This window comes from Pagrus major, chromosome 7 (assembly GCF_040436345.1).
Source record: "Pagrus major chromosome 7, Pma_NU_1.0".
In the NCBI taxonomy this organism is placed as follows: Eukaryota; Metazoa; Chordata; class Actinopteri; order Spariformes; family Sparidae; genus Pagrus; species Pagrus major.
Window position 1 is genome coordinate 25,029,713 of NC_133221.1, and position 15,468 is coordinate 25,045,180.

Consider the following 15,468-nt stretch of genomic DNA (forward strand, 5'->3'; position numbering starts at 1 on the left):
ACTTTGTCTGTGTCGCTCCCTCTCCTCCTATACAGAGAAGTCAGCCAATGCATCAGCTGGCATCCGCTCTCTTACTTTCCCCCCGCCTCAGTTCCTCACTTCTCTCTGCTCCTCTCATACGTCTGCCTCTTTTTCCTCCCTTCCTCCCTTCCTTCCTTCCTTTCCTCCCCGCTCCTCATCCTCAAGCCACCATGGTGAACAGATAACCGCCCGGCCATCCTGAGACCATGGGTGCCTGCCTCTGCAAAGGTCACAAAGGTCAGTCCACCTGTTTGTGTGTCTGTCTGTTTGACGGTTTGATCGACCCGCAAGGAGGCGTTAACGGCAGCCGACAAACATCCGACGAGCAGAAGTGATTGAGAAAGTTACATCCCACTTTCAAGGGATAGATGTGTGTGTGACGATCTAGTAAACACATCCCTGAGGGGCGACAGCGGAGACGGAGGATAAAACCACCTGAATCGCATTCTTATCCTGACAGCAGTGTTCATATGATGTGAATCCATCAAAAAACTTATTTTCATCTGCTCTTTCACAGCCGTTCTGGATCTGAGTGAATCCGTAGAGATTGCTTTAGAAACCAGTCTTGGGGGCAGGTGGTTGATGAGAGGGATTGCGAGGATCAGTGGAGGACAACAATGGCTTTAGGATATGACAGCTCCATCCGAAGCTCATATCCAACTAGTCGTGACTTGAAGATGTGACTTGGGTTGCAATTTGTCTCTCTCATATTTGCCCTCTGTCAGGTGGAAATCGGGTTTGTTGCATCTCACAGGCTGTCTGGATAAAGTAACAGTGCCTCAGCTGGCAGCGGGGCCTCTTTTAGGGAGGAACACGAGTACTAATTTGTGCTGTCAAAACAGAAGATCTCATAAAATGATAAACCGATTTGAGGTTTACCGGCTCTCTGTGATACTTCCAAACAACAGTCTGCTTGTTACATTGTCAGAACATGACGTTTAGCATTGCGAGGCATCCTCACACATTCTCTTCAGCCTGTATCTGTGATGCAGCCTGACAGTAATTTGTGAAACAAAGTCAGCTATTGTCCCATTTAACAAGGTGGAGGGTGTTGAGTGCGGCGCTTTCAAGCTGGGAAGAAAGAGGGAAAGCAGATGTGAGGCTCCAGACAAACAGATAAGAGAACAGCAGGAGTGTGTGTGTGTGTGTGTGTGTGTGTGTGTGTGCATGTGTGTGTGTGTGTGTGTGTGTGTGTGTGTGAGAGAGAGAGAGTGAGGCAGGGTGGGATTTAACCCCACAAGGACAGTGGATTGGTTCAGGAATCATGATGGGTTTCTTGACCTGCTAATAGCACCTGATGAAGCCAGACACCAGTTACGTGTGTGTATGTGTGTCTTATGTAAATAGAAGGGGTATCACCCGCCTCCTGTTGCTGTAGCGTTTCTATAGCGACAGCCAATTGTCTTGACGACACCTCCCAGGGGAAACCCCAAGTGTGTGTTCGCAGTCCTGCGTGTATAGTATGTGTGTGCGTCCACTGACCTTAATTATCCATCGGTCTGAACTGCACTTAATTTCCTCTTGTCATTCTCATGAACCTCATCACCGTCAATTATAGAGCCAATATGCAGAGAGGTTCGGGTTAAAACGCCCTCTCTCTCTCTGTCTCATCCATTATATAAGCCTTGACCCCTTGCCATTAGAGCCAACTGGGTTTTGGCTTTATAGACACACACACACACAGCATGAATCTAACACAAGTGTTAACGTGTGTGTGATTCCCCTCAGAGCTCCACCATCCCATGACAGTACTGCAGGACCACACCGAGGAGGGTCAGCCGTCCTCTGCCGAGGCGAGTAAAAGCCCTCACCTTTGCCTTGTAGGCTTTGGCCTGATATTGACCTGTGTCTACCTCATGCACACAGACTGTAAGCAACATGCATTGTCTTTTAGCAAAAAAACAAACCAATCCATATGAAACTATATATTTATGCTTTATTCATTTATGTATCACTTGTATGTATTTTTGTATCAGAGTAGGTATGTTGTTTTTGTGATTTGGGTGATTGTCCCTTTAAGTGTTTGTCGTCACAGTTCTGCTGATTGAATAAGAGTGAAATCAGCACGATGTTTCATGGAGTGTTTTAATAGTCCACATTATGTGTACTGTCACGCTTGAAAATTATCCGGAAACTTTTAACACACAGCACGGCACAGATTTAGCTCGTAATTTAGCTAATTATCTGCCTATGATACGTTCATTGCACGTTGAGATAAGTGTGGCCGTGCGCAGGAAAATCGGCTCCATTTTATGGTTAATATCTCTTTCACACATGACATGTTCAGTCTGCTCCACAGTCAGGCTCCATCACACTCTCCATGCAGCTGTCCGGAGTGAAATGTCCTGCTTTTTATCAAGATGCTTAATAAGCTAGAAGCTCTGTTTTAATTGTGTATTGTACATATTAACATGAATGTCAGAAGTAAACCAGCAAACCCTCAAATATTAATAAACATTTAGTTTGCTTTGCTACAATGTTGTTAATGTCATGTAACTTTAGCCTAGCTAATGTGAAGCCTTCACTTTTCTAGTGTCTTCATCATTATTGTGTCATAGACTGGCCAAATGTATACACAACCCAATTGTCTGAATAAATGATGGCAATGTTCGTTTCTGCAAAATCAAGTTTCCTTATGTTGCAACTTTATGTTTCTTTATTACATTTTCTATTGATCTCTTGTACAATTGTGTGCTTATGCTCTGGTTAGGTTTAGGCACAGAAACCACTCGGTTAGGGTTTGGAAAACATTGTGTTTAGGCCTAAAATACCACTAACAACAACAAACAGCTGGAAATTCCCCCTAGGTTACCTTAAAAATTTTCAGAGGCGCCATGTCTACAAATTTGAAACGCAGTGGTCCCTCATCAAAAATACCTGGCAGTCTCACACTGCATCAGTGGCCTGGCAGCCTTGTTGCCTGCGACTCCACCAACATCCTCTCCACCTAATAAACATGAAATGTGAATCAAGGCATTTCTGCCACTGAGTTATTGAAACATTTTTAGTTGAGAATTGACTTTTGCTAATGTAGGAAATGTTTGGAAATGTAAGAATATAATACTATTTCCCCACCCCTACTTCATGAGCACTAGCCTACATTTACACCTAACCTTTAAAAAGCAGCTTGTGTAAGCAAATAAAACGGGTGTAGTTTTATTTGCTTACACAAGCTGCTTTTTAAAGCAAAATAAATGGTCAAACAGTGTCTTACTTTTATTATCCAATGATACACTTCCAAATTCAATGGTAACAGCAATTGTAAAACATTTATTGAAGAATAATTTAGTTTGTTTAGTAATAACAGCAGTTTCTCCGATGGAATTTAAAAGACCTCCTTGGTTTTGCAGTGACCACACATCTGGCAGCGAAGCAGCTGTGTGTTGATGTGAAAAACAGAAAGAGCATAAATTTGCCATAAAGAGAAAGCTCGGTTTTCCCACTTTGCTCATTTAACATTCAAGTGACTTTAATGCAGCATTTTATCGTCCGTAAAACTTAATTTGGACTGGTTTCCAACTATTTGAACTGAAACCATGTCCCCATGCACTTATGTGTAATCATGCACTTCCTTGTTATCCCATTTTGATTGGAACGTATTTGAAAGATCAAGAATACTAAACCGAGGCCAGTCCATCTGAAGTGCAGTTCCTTTTTCCAGACTGATTGAAGCTACTTTGGTGTAAATACCATGCGGCTTTGAGTTTAAAATACCCTACTTTGATTCAGTTTATTCAGTCTGAATGTGCATGCTGCAGGATTTCCATAAATACCGGCTGTTATTGTCATTATCACCATTTTTTCCTTGAGAGAAAAAAACGGCAAATGTGTGGAGTCACAGTCATCACAGATGAGAAGTGATTGCCAGAGGAGGATGTATGCAAATGTGCTTGTGTGTGTGCTTTTGTGTGTGTACAGCCTAAGTGTGTATGTGCTGTTTTCTTTGTGTGGAAACCTGATGCTCTGGTGTTTTGCCCGGCTGAAAAACGTCATACAAAGGGTTACTAGCTCCTCTATGTGATGAAAAATCTCTCTTTGGCATGTGAAACCCATTCAAACCCCATAGGAAATATCATAAATGCAGTGTTGACAAGCTAAAATGGAACTATTCTTTTTAGTTCCCGCAGGAATTGCAAGCTTTTCACCTCACATCAACGATGAAGATGTAATATTCTCCCTCTCCTTGTGCACCATATTGTGCAGGATGGCCAGAATCCCTCCAACGGCAGTGTTGCAGATAAAACCAACGACTATGACATCGGCGAGCTGGCCACCTCCTCTTTGATGGGTGAGTCAGACACACAGTCATACAAATATAAACAGGTCTGGGTCATGTTGTGTTTCATTATGAATCTGACGTTTGAGACTGGGGCAACAAAAGCAAGCTGGGATATTGCATTAGTAACCATGGGAGGTTAGTAATGTAATTTCCCTCCTCCTCCGTGCCCTTTCTCTCTCACACATGCTGTAACACCAGCGTACCCAGACAGACATGACTTAATGATCAGGTACACACATACTGTATTTCCTTCTCCCATTTGATTTGAATCTCTACTTTAGCGTCTGGCTTCCTCTTCTCTTCATGCTGGTGCCTCCGACTCTTATCTATCCCCATCCTGTGTCTGTCTGCCTCATCTCCACGCTTCCCTCTTTCTGCGGGAGGTTAATTATCTGAGTTAATGTGTTATGCCTCGCTGAACTTTCCCAGTGAAATGCTCCTCCACGACCCTGATGGTATAATTATGAATATGTTAGACAAATACAGATATTCATGCAGACGAATGAGAGGCTGACACCTGCTTTGGGAGTGACAGAATCAGTGCAGTAAAAAAAATAAAAAAGGTCTTGAGCATTGACTGAGACTTAATCACATGTCAGTCATCACTTAATATTGGCGAAGCACTTTCTGTATAGTTGGGCAGTCGCAAAGTGAAGCTGACAACCTAACTGCTCAAATCAGATTACACTGTGCAAACTCAAATATTGCTGTACAAATGTAATTATATTAAGATGATACCATGGAGACATTATTGGAGACCTTATTCTTCTTGTATGATGCTGTTTGATAGATTCTACATCAGGCTGATGTGGTTTTATTAAAAGGAAATGGCTAAAAGCCCTGATGCACCTAGAAAAATGAAATGTTCACTACATTCCACAAACGCAAAAGTGTTGGACAGAACAAATGAGTAAATGACAGCTTTTTTAGACTTCCAGCCGTGTAGACATGCAAAGCATCCTCTGGGGACAATGATTGTGCTCACTGCATTTCATGACAATTAGATAAGAATAGGATATATTACAGTTGGTCAATTGCATTCATTGTCTGGAGACCATGAATATCAGCAGTGAATTTAATGGTTATCTGCCCCAGTAGCTGTTGAATAATGACTTATGCATATTCGATTTGTGTTTAGTTATGCTTAGCTCCAGGGACAGCACAGTTGGCCCTTTGCCAACCACCGAGCCTGATGACTTGATGATCCCTCAGCTTCCCCTGATAATTTGTAGCCTTGAGTTAAATGTCTCAACAGCTGTTGGATGACATTGCCATGAAATGTGATACTGAAGTTAATGCCCCCATCGCAAAGAATTATAATAACAGGTCATAATTTCACTTTGTCCAACACTCTGGTTTGTGACCGAAATACCTGCAGTGCCAGCTATGCCTTATGTTTAGTGTTAATCAGCTAATGTTAGCTAAATACACTAAACTAAGATGATGAACATGGTAAACAATATACCTGCTTCATAAAATCACTATGAAGCAGTTGTGTGGTTGGCAGTGCAATTGTATTGATCAGGGTGCCTGGTTAGGGTTAGACTGTCTCCTAATACATGTAATTATTAAATCAAACAGTGTTTCCCACACATATACTTTACTTGGGTGGGCCCAAGTATATCTGGCGACCTTTTTTAGCATTTTATATCTTTCTTTTTTTAAAATCCGTCTGAGGAGCAATGCCATCTGTGGTGGGTTAACTGGTGGACAATCTGCCCTCGCTCTTCCCCTCCTCTGTACTGTCAATCACACATGCTTTGCAGAGAGAGAGACGCTTTCTGGTAATACTGTACTTCCCTCCTGTAAACACACTGATTGTGATGCGACCTCTCCTATTTAATGTAGGAGTACTCATGCCGTCGTTTTGTACAAACTTGTAAGTGCACCTGGTTGTTACAACATTGTTTGGTGCATGTTGGTTTTGATCGGCTACGTAATTAACAAAAGTCTTCCTCCATTTACATTTAGCAGACGCTTTTGTCCAAAGCGACTTACAGTAATTCATCCATACACTGATGGCGTTGGCTGCCATGTAAGGTGGCGACCAGCACATCAAGAGCAGTTTTGAGGTTCAGTATCTTGCCCAAGGACACTTTGACATGCTCCAGGGGAATCAAACCAGCGACCTTTCAATAACAAGACGCTGGCTCTACCCCTGAGCCACAGCCTTCCTCCACACACAGCTCACCTGCTGTTAAGACAATGGAATCACGGGTGAAAAAATCCTAAACACGAGGTGTCTTTTGGGCGCCTTTATAAAACATATTGCTGTATGCTATAAAACAAATTGATGACCCCTGGAAATATTAAATAGAGACAGAACACAAATTACCACCTTCATTATTGTCATTTTTGCTAAACTGGCACTAGTATCATCGTGTGTCATCATGAAGTAAACATGGATTGCACAATGTAATGGCTGTAGAATGATGACACTTGTGGATTGCTTCTCTATTACCCTCTCCTTCACTGTGCTATTTTGTCTGCCACAGCACACGCAATCTTCCAGGAAAATGAAAGCTGACACCTTTAGAAAGCCAATGAATGAACAAACTCACGCTTTGTCCTGTTGGTTGGTAGTTGCTAGTCTATGGAAAATGAAAAGCAATCTGGTTGTATTTGCGACAGCGGCCCCAACAGTAACACCAACGGGACAAGTCTATTTTGAGCGTAACATCTTTACTTCTAAACATCAGCATGTTAGCATGCAGCAGACATTAGCATTTAGCTCAAAGCTGTGGCTGAGTATAGCCTCACAGAGCTGCTGTAGACTCTTAATCTTGTTTAATGGTGTTGTCTAAAGGATGCATCAGATGCCTCGGCACATTGATAAGAATAAACACTGAAAACAAATCTGTATCTTTTGGAAATTGTCGGCCATAAAAATCCTCCATTGTGCTTTAAAATAACAAAGCCCTGAATTCAGCTCCTCCGGGTTTTATAACACGCCGTGTTTGTTCATCTGTCTGTGTTAGTTCATCCGCTCTGTTTCCTCACAACATACAGCAGGGAGTCCACTTCACATAATGCAATATACGTCTATTTTTGTAAAGAGATTTATTCCTCACTGACTCTGGTTACCGCATTAAACTTGTAACTCTGTGTTTACTGTAGCAACACGACAAACAAATTGGAGAAATCCAATCATTTCTCGCAGCGACCGAGTACACTCAGGTAATGTGTTGACAAGCTTGTTGGTTCAGAAATGACTCTCACAGTCATCACCAGCCTTGGTATGGTACCTTTTTTTGATACTTTACTGAATATATAATGTAACTAACTTTCAATACAAGCATTAATAACAAATAGTAGAGGGCAGCAAATGTTATTCCAGCATCTGGTCTGCCTGATCCAAAGAACACGAACCACCGGCATATCTGTTATGTTGTTGTTGTGATTACAGCAATACTTGGATAGAGTCGTATTTCCCGGTTAATAGTATGCAGTTCCCGTACTATTGGTTTCATAGAAAGGTTTCAGACATACTAAAAAACCTGAAATACTGTTTTAGCATACAAAACATCAAGTTAGTAAGGAATTTCAGACGCAGCCAGGGGCTGAGTTTTGGCTGACGTTAGTAAAAATGCTAAGCTAACGTCAATCAAAACAGTGAAAGTTATCCCCAGCAACTTCTACAACTAGCTAATTGTTTTCCATAGAACCCCTACTTTAGCTAATAATAAATGATTCATATCAATAATGGATCATATATATGTTTGATGTCACGTAGAGCATTTTATGCCGTTTTTCCACCAGCATGTTTGGCCGCGTCGAGTCAAAGCGAGTCGCGCTGTTTTTGCTTTTCCATCCCCAGTTTTACTGCGCCGTGTTGAGCCGAGCCACGCCCGCAATGGAACTGCTCCGGAGTAGGGCCAAGCCGCGACCGCCCCGCCTCCAAGCGGGCTGCGGTGACGTCTCCTAACAAGCACCCGTCTCTCCCTCAAACAAGTGTGTGTTCCAAATCGAATACTCAAATCATGTCTGTGCAGGAAACCTGAGATAAAGACGTTTTTAAAAGTCAGTGTGTTCAGCTCTCAGTACTTTTAGAGCTTCTAAGTGAATCTCTTTAGTTTCTCTCATCCTATTGGAGAAAAGATAGATGATTGTTGCGTCTCATCTCTAGGTCATCAAATACTGACTCTTTGGGTCGGTGGCTCAGGTCCTAAAGTAACCCAAAGGCGTCACACAGACAATGCAAATCAGTCATGTTCTATTTTTTTTTTTTTCAATTTCAAAAAGAAATCCAACAGAAGAGCCCCATCAGACCTGCATAAAATCATGTCAGTCACACACAGTCAGTAGCTCCAGACAGTGCAGTGTTTTTCAGCCTCCTCATGAGCTGTCAGCGTCTTCAATTCTGTGATGGTAATCTAATATGATTTGGTAGTTTTCACACCGCAGTAAGGACAGCAAGCCCAAAATATCCAATTTGAAAAACAAATGGGATTTTCCTGCTGTTTGCAAATAACTCGAATAGATGCAAACATAGCTTCCTCCCCACCGACAGTGAGCCAGAACAGAGCCTCCTCACAGTGTCGTCACAGTGTGAACGGGGGGTGAGACGGCAGTGGGTGTTACAGTGCACAACACAACAAGAGTCTCTAGGTGTGGAGCTCAAATGAAAATAACATGTCGTGATGTTTTTCTCGGTTTCAATTAGCGCAGGCTGCTATCTCTCCTGGCTCCCTTCTATAATTGAACTGTATCCATTTCTCCTTGTTTTTCTCATCTCTAAGCTTACGCAGTATTTGTCTTGACATTGTTCTGCCTTTTGTCTTTAACCTTTCCTACTTGTTCTCTATCTCCACCCTTGTCTTTTGCACCTGTCCCTTTCTGTCCTTTTACATCTCTTTAATTTACCTGTTCTGCAGTATGACCTCACTTTGCTGTCAATTTTACTTCAGCTTTTTATTTCCCTGGACCTTTCCTCTTTTGTCTCATGTTATTAAAATAAATGATGGCTTCTTTGTAGTTTTGCCCAGTGATTGTACGGGTTATGAATAACATATTACTGTAGAGATACAGAGACAGAGCACCTCTATTAGACACTGATGGACAAGACTCCGGAGTAAAAGAGCTGTGGATTTAAGTCAGAATAAAGTCACAATGATGAGGACTGACTTTACTGCTTAAAACTTATATAATGGCGCCTATAGACTAGACTAAATGATATTTCAGTGAATTGTACTACTAAGCAAGTAAAGAATAAATGTCATATAGTGGTAAAAAATCAGGCTAATGCTGCATTCCTACTGGTTGTCACACTGTGAGATGGTTGTCCTAAATCCTAAATTTTAGATGATGTCAGAATTTTGTTTCAGCCTATCAAGACCATGACAACAGCCGTCTTTGAATTTATCTCACAGTGCAATGCAGGCCTACCGTTTTGGAGCCACAACCAAAGATATCGCCACATTTCTTTCACGTTTTGTCCCAGACAACCAGCCTTAAGACTCCCTAAACTCTTGACCTGACTTGATAATAAAAAGATTTGAGTTTTGACCTGGTAAAATACAGCTTGAATATTTAACTCCAAAGGTGCATTCAGACAAAATGCGATTGCTGTGCTGTTGCTAGCTTTTACAGCTAACTAGTGTGGTGCCCGTTCAAACGATGCTGTTCGGCACAGATTACCTGGTAATGTGAAGGGTTTACAGATCCAGTCTCAAGCCCCTTGAATTGCTCTGGAGTTGTTTGATATTTATGATTTAAAATCTTGATGAACACATCAGTGCTTTCTGGGCCAGACCAAAACAACCAATAAGCCAAGCAATGATAAACATTGTAGCCCTGAGGCTAACGTTAGCTAGCATTCTACTTGAAACTTAATATCTCACTCCAGCTCTTGCTGAAGAATAGAAAACCAGTGCTGACCGCGTCTCCCCACTTATCCAGACTCGTTTAACCTTCTGCTTTTGTTTTTTTCTAACTGCAACACGTTACTACAGCAAATTGTTGCACCACGCTCATCTATAATCCACTTTGTTTATGTCTGCTTCCCCATGCGATCACGTGAGGTGTTGCATTGCTCCCTCTGGTAAAATAGAGTGTGCATGTTTATGATCAGAGAAAAGAAAATCTATGTAGTTGCGTTCACAAAGTCAGCATTCAGAGAGCTGAAGGACTTACAACGGATTTGCAATTTCTTGATGCAGACTTGTGACTTGACTTTCCCCCAAAGGTTTAATCAACTCTTATACTCTTAAAACCCCATTTAAACCAATAAGGCCAGAGGCTTAACAGACTATAAAAACGACAAAATAAGAACAGTTATATAGTTTTATGTTGTGTCTTTGCTAATAAATTGAATTTTTATTGGTAGAAATCATAAAAAAAACATTCCTTTGTTTTAATTCGAGTTATAACATGATTTTTTTTTTTACCATTCTACCCAAGTGAGCTTTAAATGGGGCTGTGAAAGTGCCAGTAATGAACGCCAATTTTGTACAATTCTCTCGATAATCTCCTTGGGTGCTGTTACGTGTCATTTTCAATCTTTTCCAATTTGTTTTCTATGGAGCTCAACATCATAAGGCAGCAGCAGAAATGTCTCTTTCATGCTTCATGTTATGCTAATCTGGAGTAAATGCTCACCTTCAAAGACTGACTAGATGTAGAATTTTGTCTCAAGTATAACCATCTCATGTCTCCCCTCTGGGTACATGTCTTCTTTTTCTATATCCATGTCCCTGCCCGTCCATCGCCGTGGCAATAATTCGCCTTTCTCTTCCTTACTATCACCTATACAGCACTGATCATTTTACCTTTTCCTCAAATGATCTTCTTTCCTCTGCTACCACACTAACTGCAGGCTATCTCATCTTTTCAGCCCGGCTACCTTTTATCTAATCCACGTAATCAAGATGTATCTCTGTCTCCCTCCCCTATTAAGGTCTGGTGGCCACGATAAAGGAGCATATCACCAAGCCGACGGCGATGGCCCAGGGGCGAGTTGCTCACCTGATTGAGTGGAAGGGCTGGGGTGGAGGCGGCGAGGCCAGGGGAGGTTGGAACGGGACCCGGGGTAAGGGAGGTGGAGGCTGGGGGGGGATGGGGGCCGAGCTGCAGGAGGATGAACAATTCTACTCCCAAATGACGGACGAGATCAAAGAAGCTCGCTTCGCTGCAGGTGAGACAGAAGAGAGAATTTATTTAAAGAAAAACAAGCTGTGGTCAGTGGAGATGAAGTGACGGTCAGATCCCTGTGGGCTTTGTTTCTGTTCGACTGGCTTCAGCAGAGGGAGTGTCGACAGAAATCAATAGCTCTCATCACGTCTATGAAAATGACTCAAATCAAGTGCACTTATTCGATTTCCCTTTGTTTGAGACTGTGGTAGACACGGTGAAAAACAACAGGGGTTCGGTGACATAAAATGTGTTTGTGTGCCTTTTGTTTCGCAGGAGTAGCGGAGCAGTTTGCCCTGGCTGAGGCAGCCATGAATGTGTGGTCCATGAACGACAGCTTAGAGCAGCCCTCCACCAGCTTACAAGGTTTGATCATGAGAGATGAACACGTGTCAGAAAATGCATTTCCTACAGGAATGCAAACTTTGCAAAGGCTTTGTCTGAATACAAATGAACCAAAAGATTAAAACTATAATGCAGTAATGCATTAGTCTCTGTCTTTGGTTGGGCTGATTATAATCTCTAAGTCTTTTCTTAATGTCGATGATGGATTTTGGAGACGAATGAGATATGACAGATAACAGACTTAATTCCTGTTTCACAACATGACTGATTTTATATATGATAAGCTACAACGTTACCATCGCTGCCATCAGACAGTCGTTGTCCAGAAACTAGCCCAGTGTTCTTCAATCTTGGCCCCGCTGCCCTGCATGTTTAAGGCTTTGACCACATTAATATGCCCAAAAATATCCCCGTACACACGGGAACGCAAAAACTATTCTAAATGCTGAAACAGGCATGCTGGGCCAGTAGGTGGTGACAAAGTCTACCTCACCGAACAGCCTTCTGAGCATGTGCAGTGAACCTTCTCCCCTTTGGTGGTGACTTAAAAACATAAGCAGTGGCTGTGATTATTCTTTTCTTCACTTTTATTTGACACATATTTCATTACCTTTGATTTAATACTTTACTGGTACACGGCCTAAGGTGCTATGGAGAAACCGAAAGCAAAAGGTGATTCATTTGTGTGGAGGTGTGACATCATTGTTTTTTACCCAAAAGCTCCATTTTTAAAAATCTCTGTTTTCAGTGACCTAAAATGCTGTTTGTGTGGACGAGAGGCCAGAATGTACAGGGAAATGTTTGTTTTGCAAAATATCCACATTAGTGTGGGCAAGGCCTTAGATGTTTCCCTGCTCCAACACACCTGATTCAAATAATCAGCTTGTCATCAAGCTCTGCTGGAGCCTGACAACAACCCATTCATTGAAATCAGGTGTTAAATGGCAGCTGTTGTAACACAGCCAATCATCATGCTGAGGTGTCATAAAGAGATGGCACAACGGCTAACAAGACATAAGTTTCTCATGTTGTACTCGTTTCCCATGGTTTACCTTTCACCCCGCATAAGGTCAACACAGCAGTGCAGCTGATTTTTATTTGATAAAATGGCCACCCTACAGAAGAGATAACAACAGGTAACATGTCATTTCCTTTCATGCATGAATTGACCCGGTAATGTGACATCTTATTTTTGCCCACATGAGCACCTACACTTGATATGTACCAGTACCTCATCCATGACTAAAAAAATCTTAAAATGTTAAAAGAAAATTAAATGGAAGAGTATTACTCCCAAACATTATGGGTGAGTAACAGTCTTGTTCATTGAAACTACTATTTGAGCACATTTTCACATCATTTTATTAATACCCTATGTGATTTTTTTTGTGTAACAAAATAAAAGCCTTTTTATATATTGTACATTAAAGTTCTAGCTGTGAGGAAAATTCACTGTATTTCATTATTTCAATACATCTTTGCACATATGCTCCTCGTGGATTAACAAGCATTTTCACAGAAATAATGTAGCTTTCACATGGGATTTACAGTCACAGGTGATCTCAGATAAAAGATACGCGGCGTGCAGAAGCAGGTTCAAAGTAATCTCACCTTTTTTTTGATTCAGTTCACCCTCTGAATGCATCTGTAGTGTTTCTATAGTATACCAGTGTGAAGCTCCTGAAGTCTTGACAGCCTGAGAGGACCCAGATGTCGCTGTTTGTCTTTGTGTGGTTCAAATCTTTTTTTGACTGATAATGTTTTTTTCCATCCTCAGCTGCACAAAGCCAATACTTGTCTCAGTTCCTGCTGGACGGTGGAAGCGTCAGCGTGCCTCAGCACCTGTACAACATCCACGCCCAAACTTATGGCGGCACCAGGGTGGCCCACCTGGTCCCTCAGCCGGTGGTGGACTCCATTTCCACGACGTCCAACACTCAGCAGGACAGACGTCATCACTTTGCGGATGGAAGCACTGCGACTGCAGAGGCTGCTGTCCGCCACGTAGACAGCAGCTCGCTATCAGAGGATGACGTTTTTTACAACTAGGCTTAGCGGGAAAACAATCTTGATGGCAATCTTTAGAACGAGCCTCGCTGAGAGGACTTGAGCCTCAACCACCAGCAATGACTGAAAATAAAGGCAGACATGTGTGATATCTTGAGATGGATCCTCTAATGGCTTGTCTGGAAAGGTCTAAGATCTGCTCTTCAGACACAAAGACTCCAAATTGTATTTTCTCTCTGGTTGAGGCATATACTTTTGTGAATGTACAGAGCTCCCCGTTACATTGATTTATTTTTATTCAATGTAAATGAAACTCTTTCATATCATATGTAGAACTGAACTGTGAAGAGTCAAATGACACCAGTGTAAATACCTTGTTATAAAACATCAGTCGTAATACATGTGCTGAATAACTTTGTCCAGTTCTATTTCTGATCCCTCTTTCTTTGACATTATGCAGCCAACCTGAATAAGAAAATACCATGAAAGAAATTGAAAATGTGTCTTCGTTGAGATTCCTCATCTGAATCGGCAGAGAAGAAGAAGTCGGTTGTAAAGAAGCAATTATCTGTCAGAGTCTCGGCTATGATTAGCTATTATTCACAATTTTCTGTTGGAGCGACGGGTGCAGGAGGGCGATGCAGAGGAGACGAGGACAGAGAAACAGAACGGGAGATGGGCACAGAACCTGTCAGCGTACACGTGATCGCTGTTATTTTCTACATGCATGTATGTCAGCTGTGTGTCTGAGAGTGAGGGATGGTTGGAGGTGTTAGCGTCACCTGTCATGGTGTTGTTTTAGCACTGGTTTTCTCGGTGTAACTCAAAGCAGAACAAAAGGCTGTGTATGGCCGGTATGATCACAGCCATCATCAAACAAAACCCTCAAGCAGAACAGTCAGATGGTTTGAGGTCGGATTAGTTCTACAGCACAACAACGGCTGCAGATCTTTGCTCCGTGAAGAAAATGTGACTCAGCAGGAAAACTGACAGATGACAGTATCAGACTGGACAGTTACACTCTGACAAGCTGCAAGTTATTGTTGTGTCTTGGCGGAAAGATTGATTCACCAAAATCAGTGTAGTGTCTGAAGATAACAAGAAACCTGCATGAAGAATGAATGAAATAATTTTCCTTTTTAGTTGACCTTAAATTTCCTTTGAGGATGATTATCCAGGAACTCCTTAAAGAATTATTCCAGTTCATTAAAACTCAACTCTTTATTCTCTTTTCTTTGTAGTGATGTCACCATGATCAAAGATTTCAACGCTTACTTTGGTGAGTGTGATGTTATAATAACTCATAGAAATGTGACCAAAACTATGAAAAGTTCCTTTAGAAACTAAAAAGTGTTATTTTTTTCGACAAAGAAGTCCCATGTATACTTAATTTCCTCTGCCAAGTCTCATTACGGCATCGTACTAGACCTTAGTGGTGAAGAGGGAGCTGAGAAAGACTTTCGATTTACCAGTCGATCTAACACTTACGGTCACAAGCTCTGGGTAGAGACTGGAAGAATGAGATTGTAGATACAAGCGGCCCAAATTGGTCTCCTGCATCTGGTGAAGAGCTTGGACACCCGAGACATTAGAGTATACTGGAGTCTCCTCTCCTTTACAGTGGAAAGAGCCAGCTGAAGTGTATCAGACATCTGATGAGGATGCCTCCTGGGTGTCTCCCTTTGGAG

The 15,468-nt window shown here is 41.9% G+C and overlaps 1 protein-coding gene across 1 annotated transcript; it reads left to right on the top strand.

Moving 5' to 3' along the window:
* The first annotated feature begins 227 nt into the window (after positions 1-227).
* Positions 228-14,189, top strand: fam131c (family with sequence similarity 131 member C). The gene is made up of 6 exons (XM_073471150.1): positions 228-258; positions 1,750-1,814; positions 4,225-4,309; positions 11,196-11,432; positions 11,705-11,794; positions 13,551-14,189. Exons 1-6 carry the CDS (start codon positions 228-230, stop codon positions 13,820-13,822), a joined length of 780 nt encoding a protein of 259 aa, XP_073327251.1. The 3' UTR covers positions 13,823-14,189.
* The last annotated feature ends 1,279 nt before the right edge of the window (positions 14,190-15,468 follow it).

Excerpts from the sequence above, each read along its gene's own strand:
- fam131c (XM_073471150.1), top strand. The coding sequence starts at position 228 with ATGGGTGCCTGCCTCTGCAAAGGTCACAAAG. Across the intron at positions 259-1,749 it reads CCTCTGCAAAGGTCACAAAG|AGCTCCACCATCCCATGACA; the intron begins GTCAGTCCACCT and ends GATTCCCCTCAG. Across the intron at positions 4,310-11,195 it reads GGCCACCTCCTCTTTGATGG|GTCTGGTGGCCACGATAAAG; the intron begins GTGAGTCAGACA and ends TCCCCTATTAAG.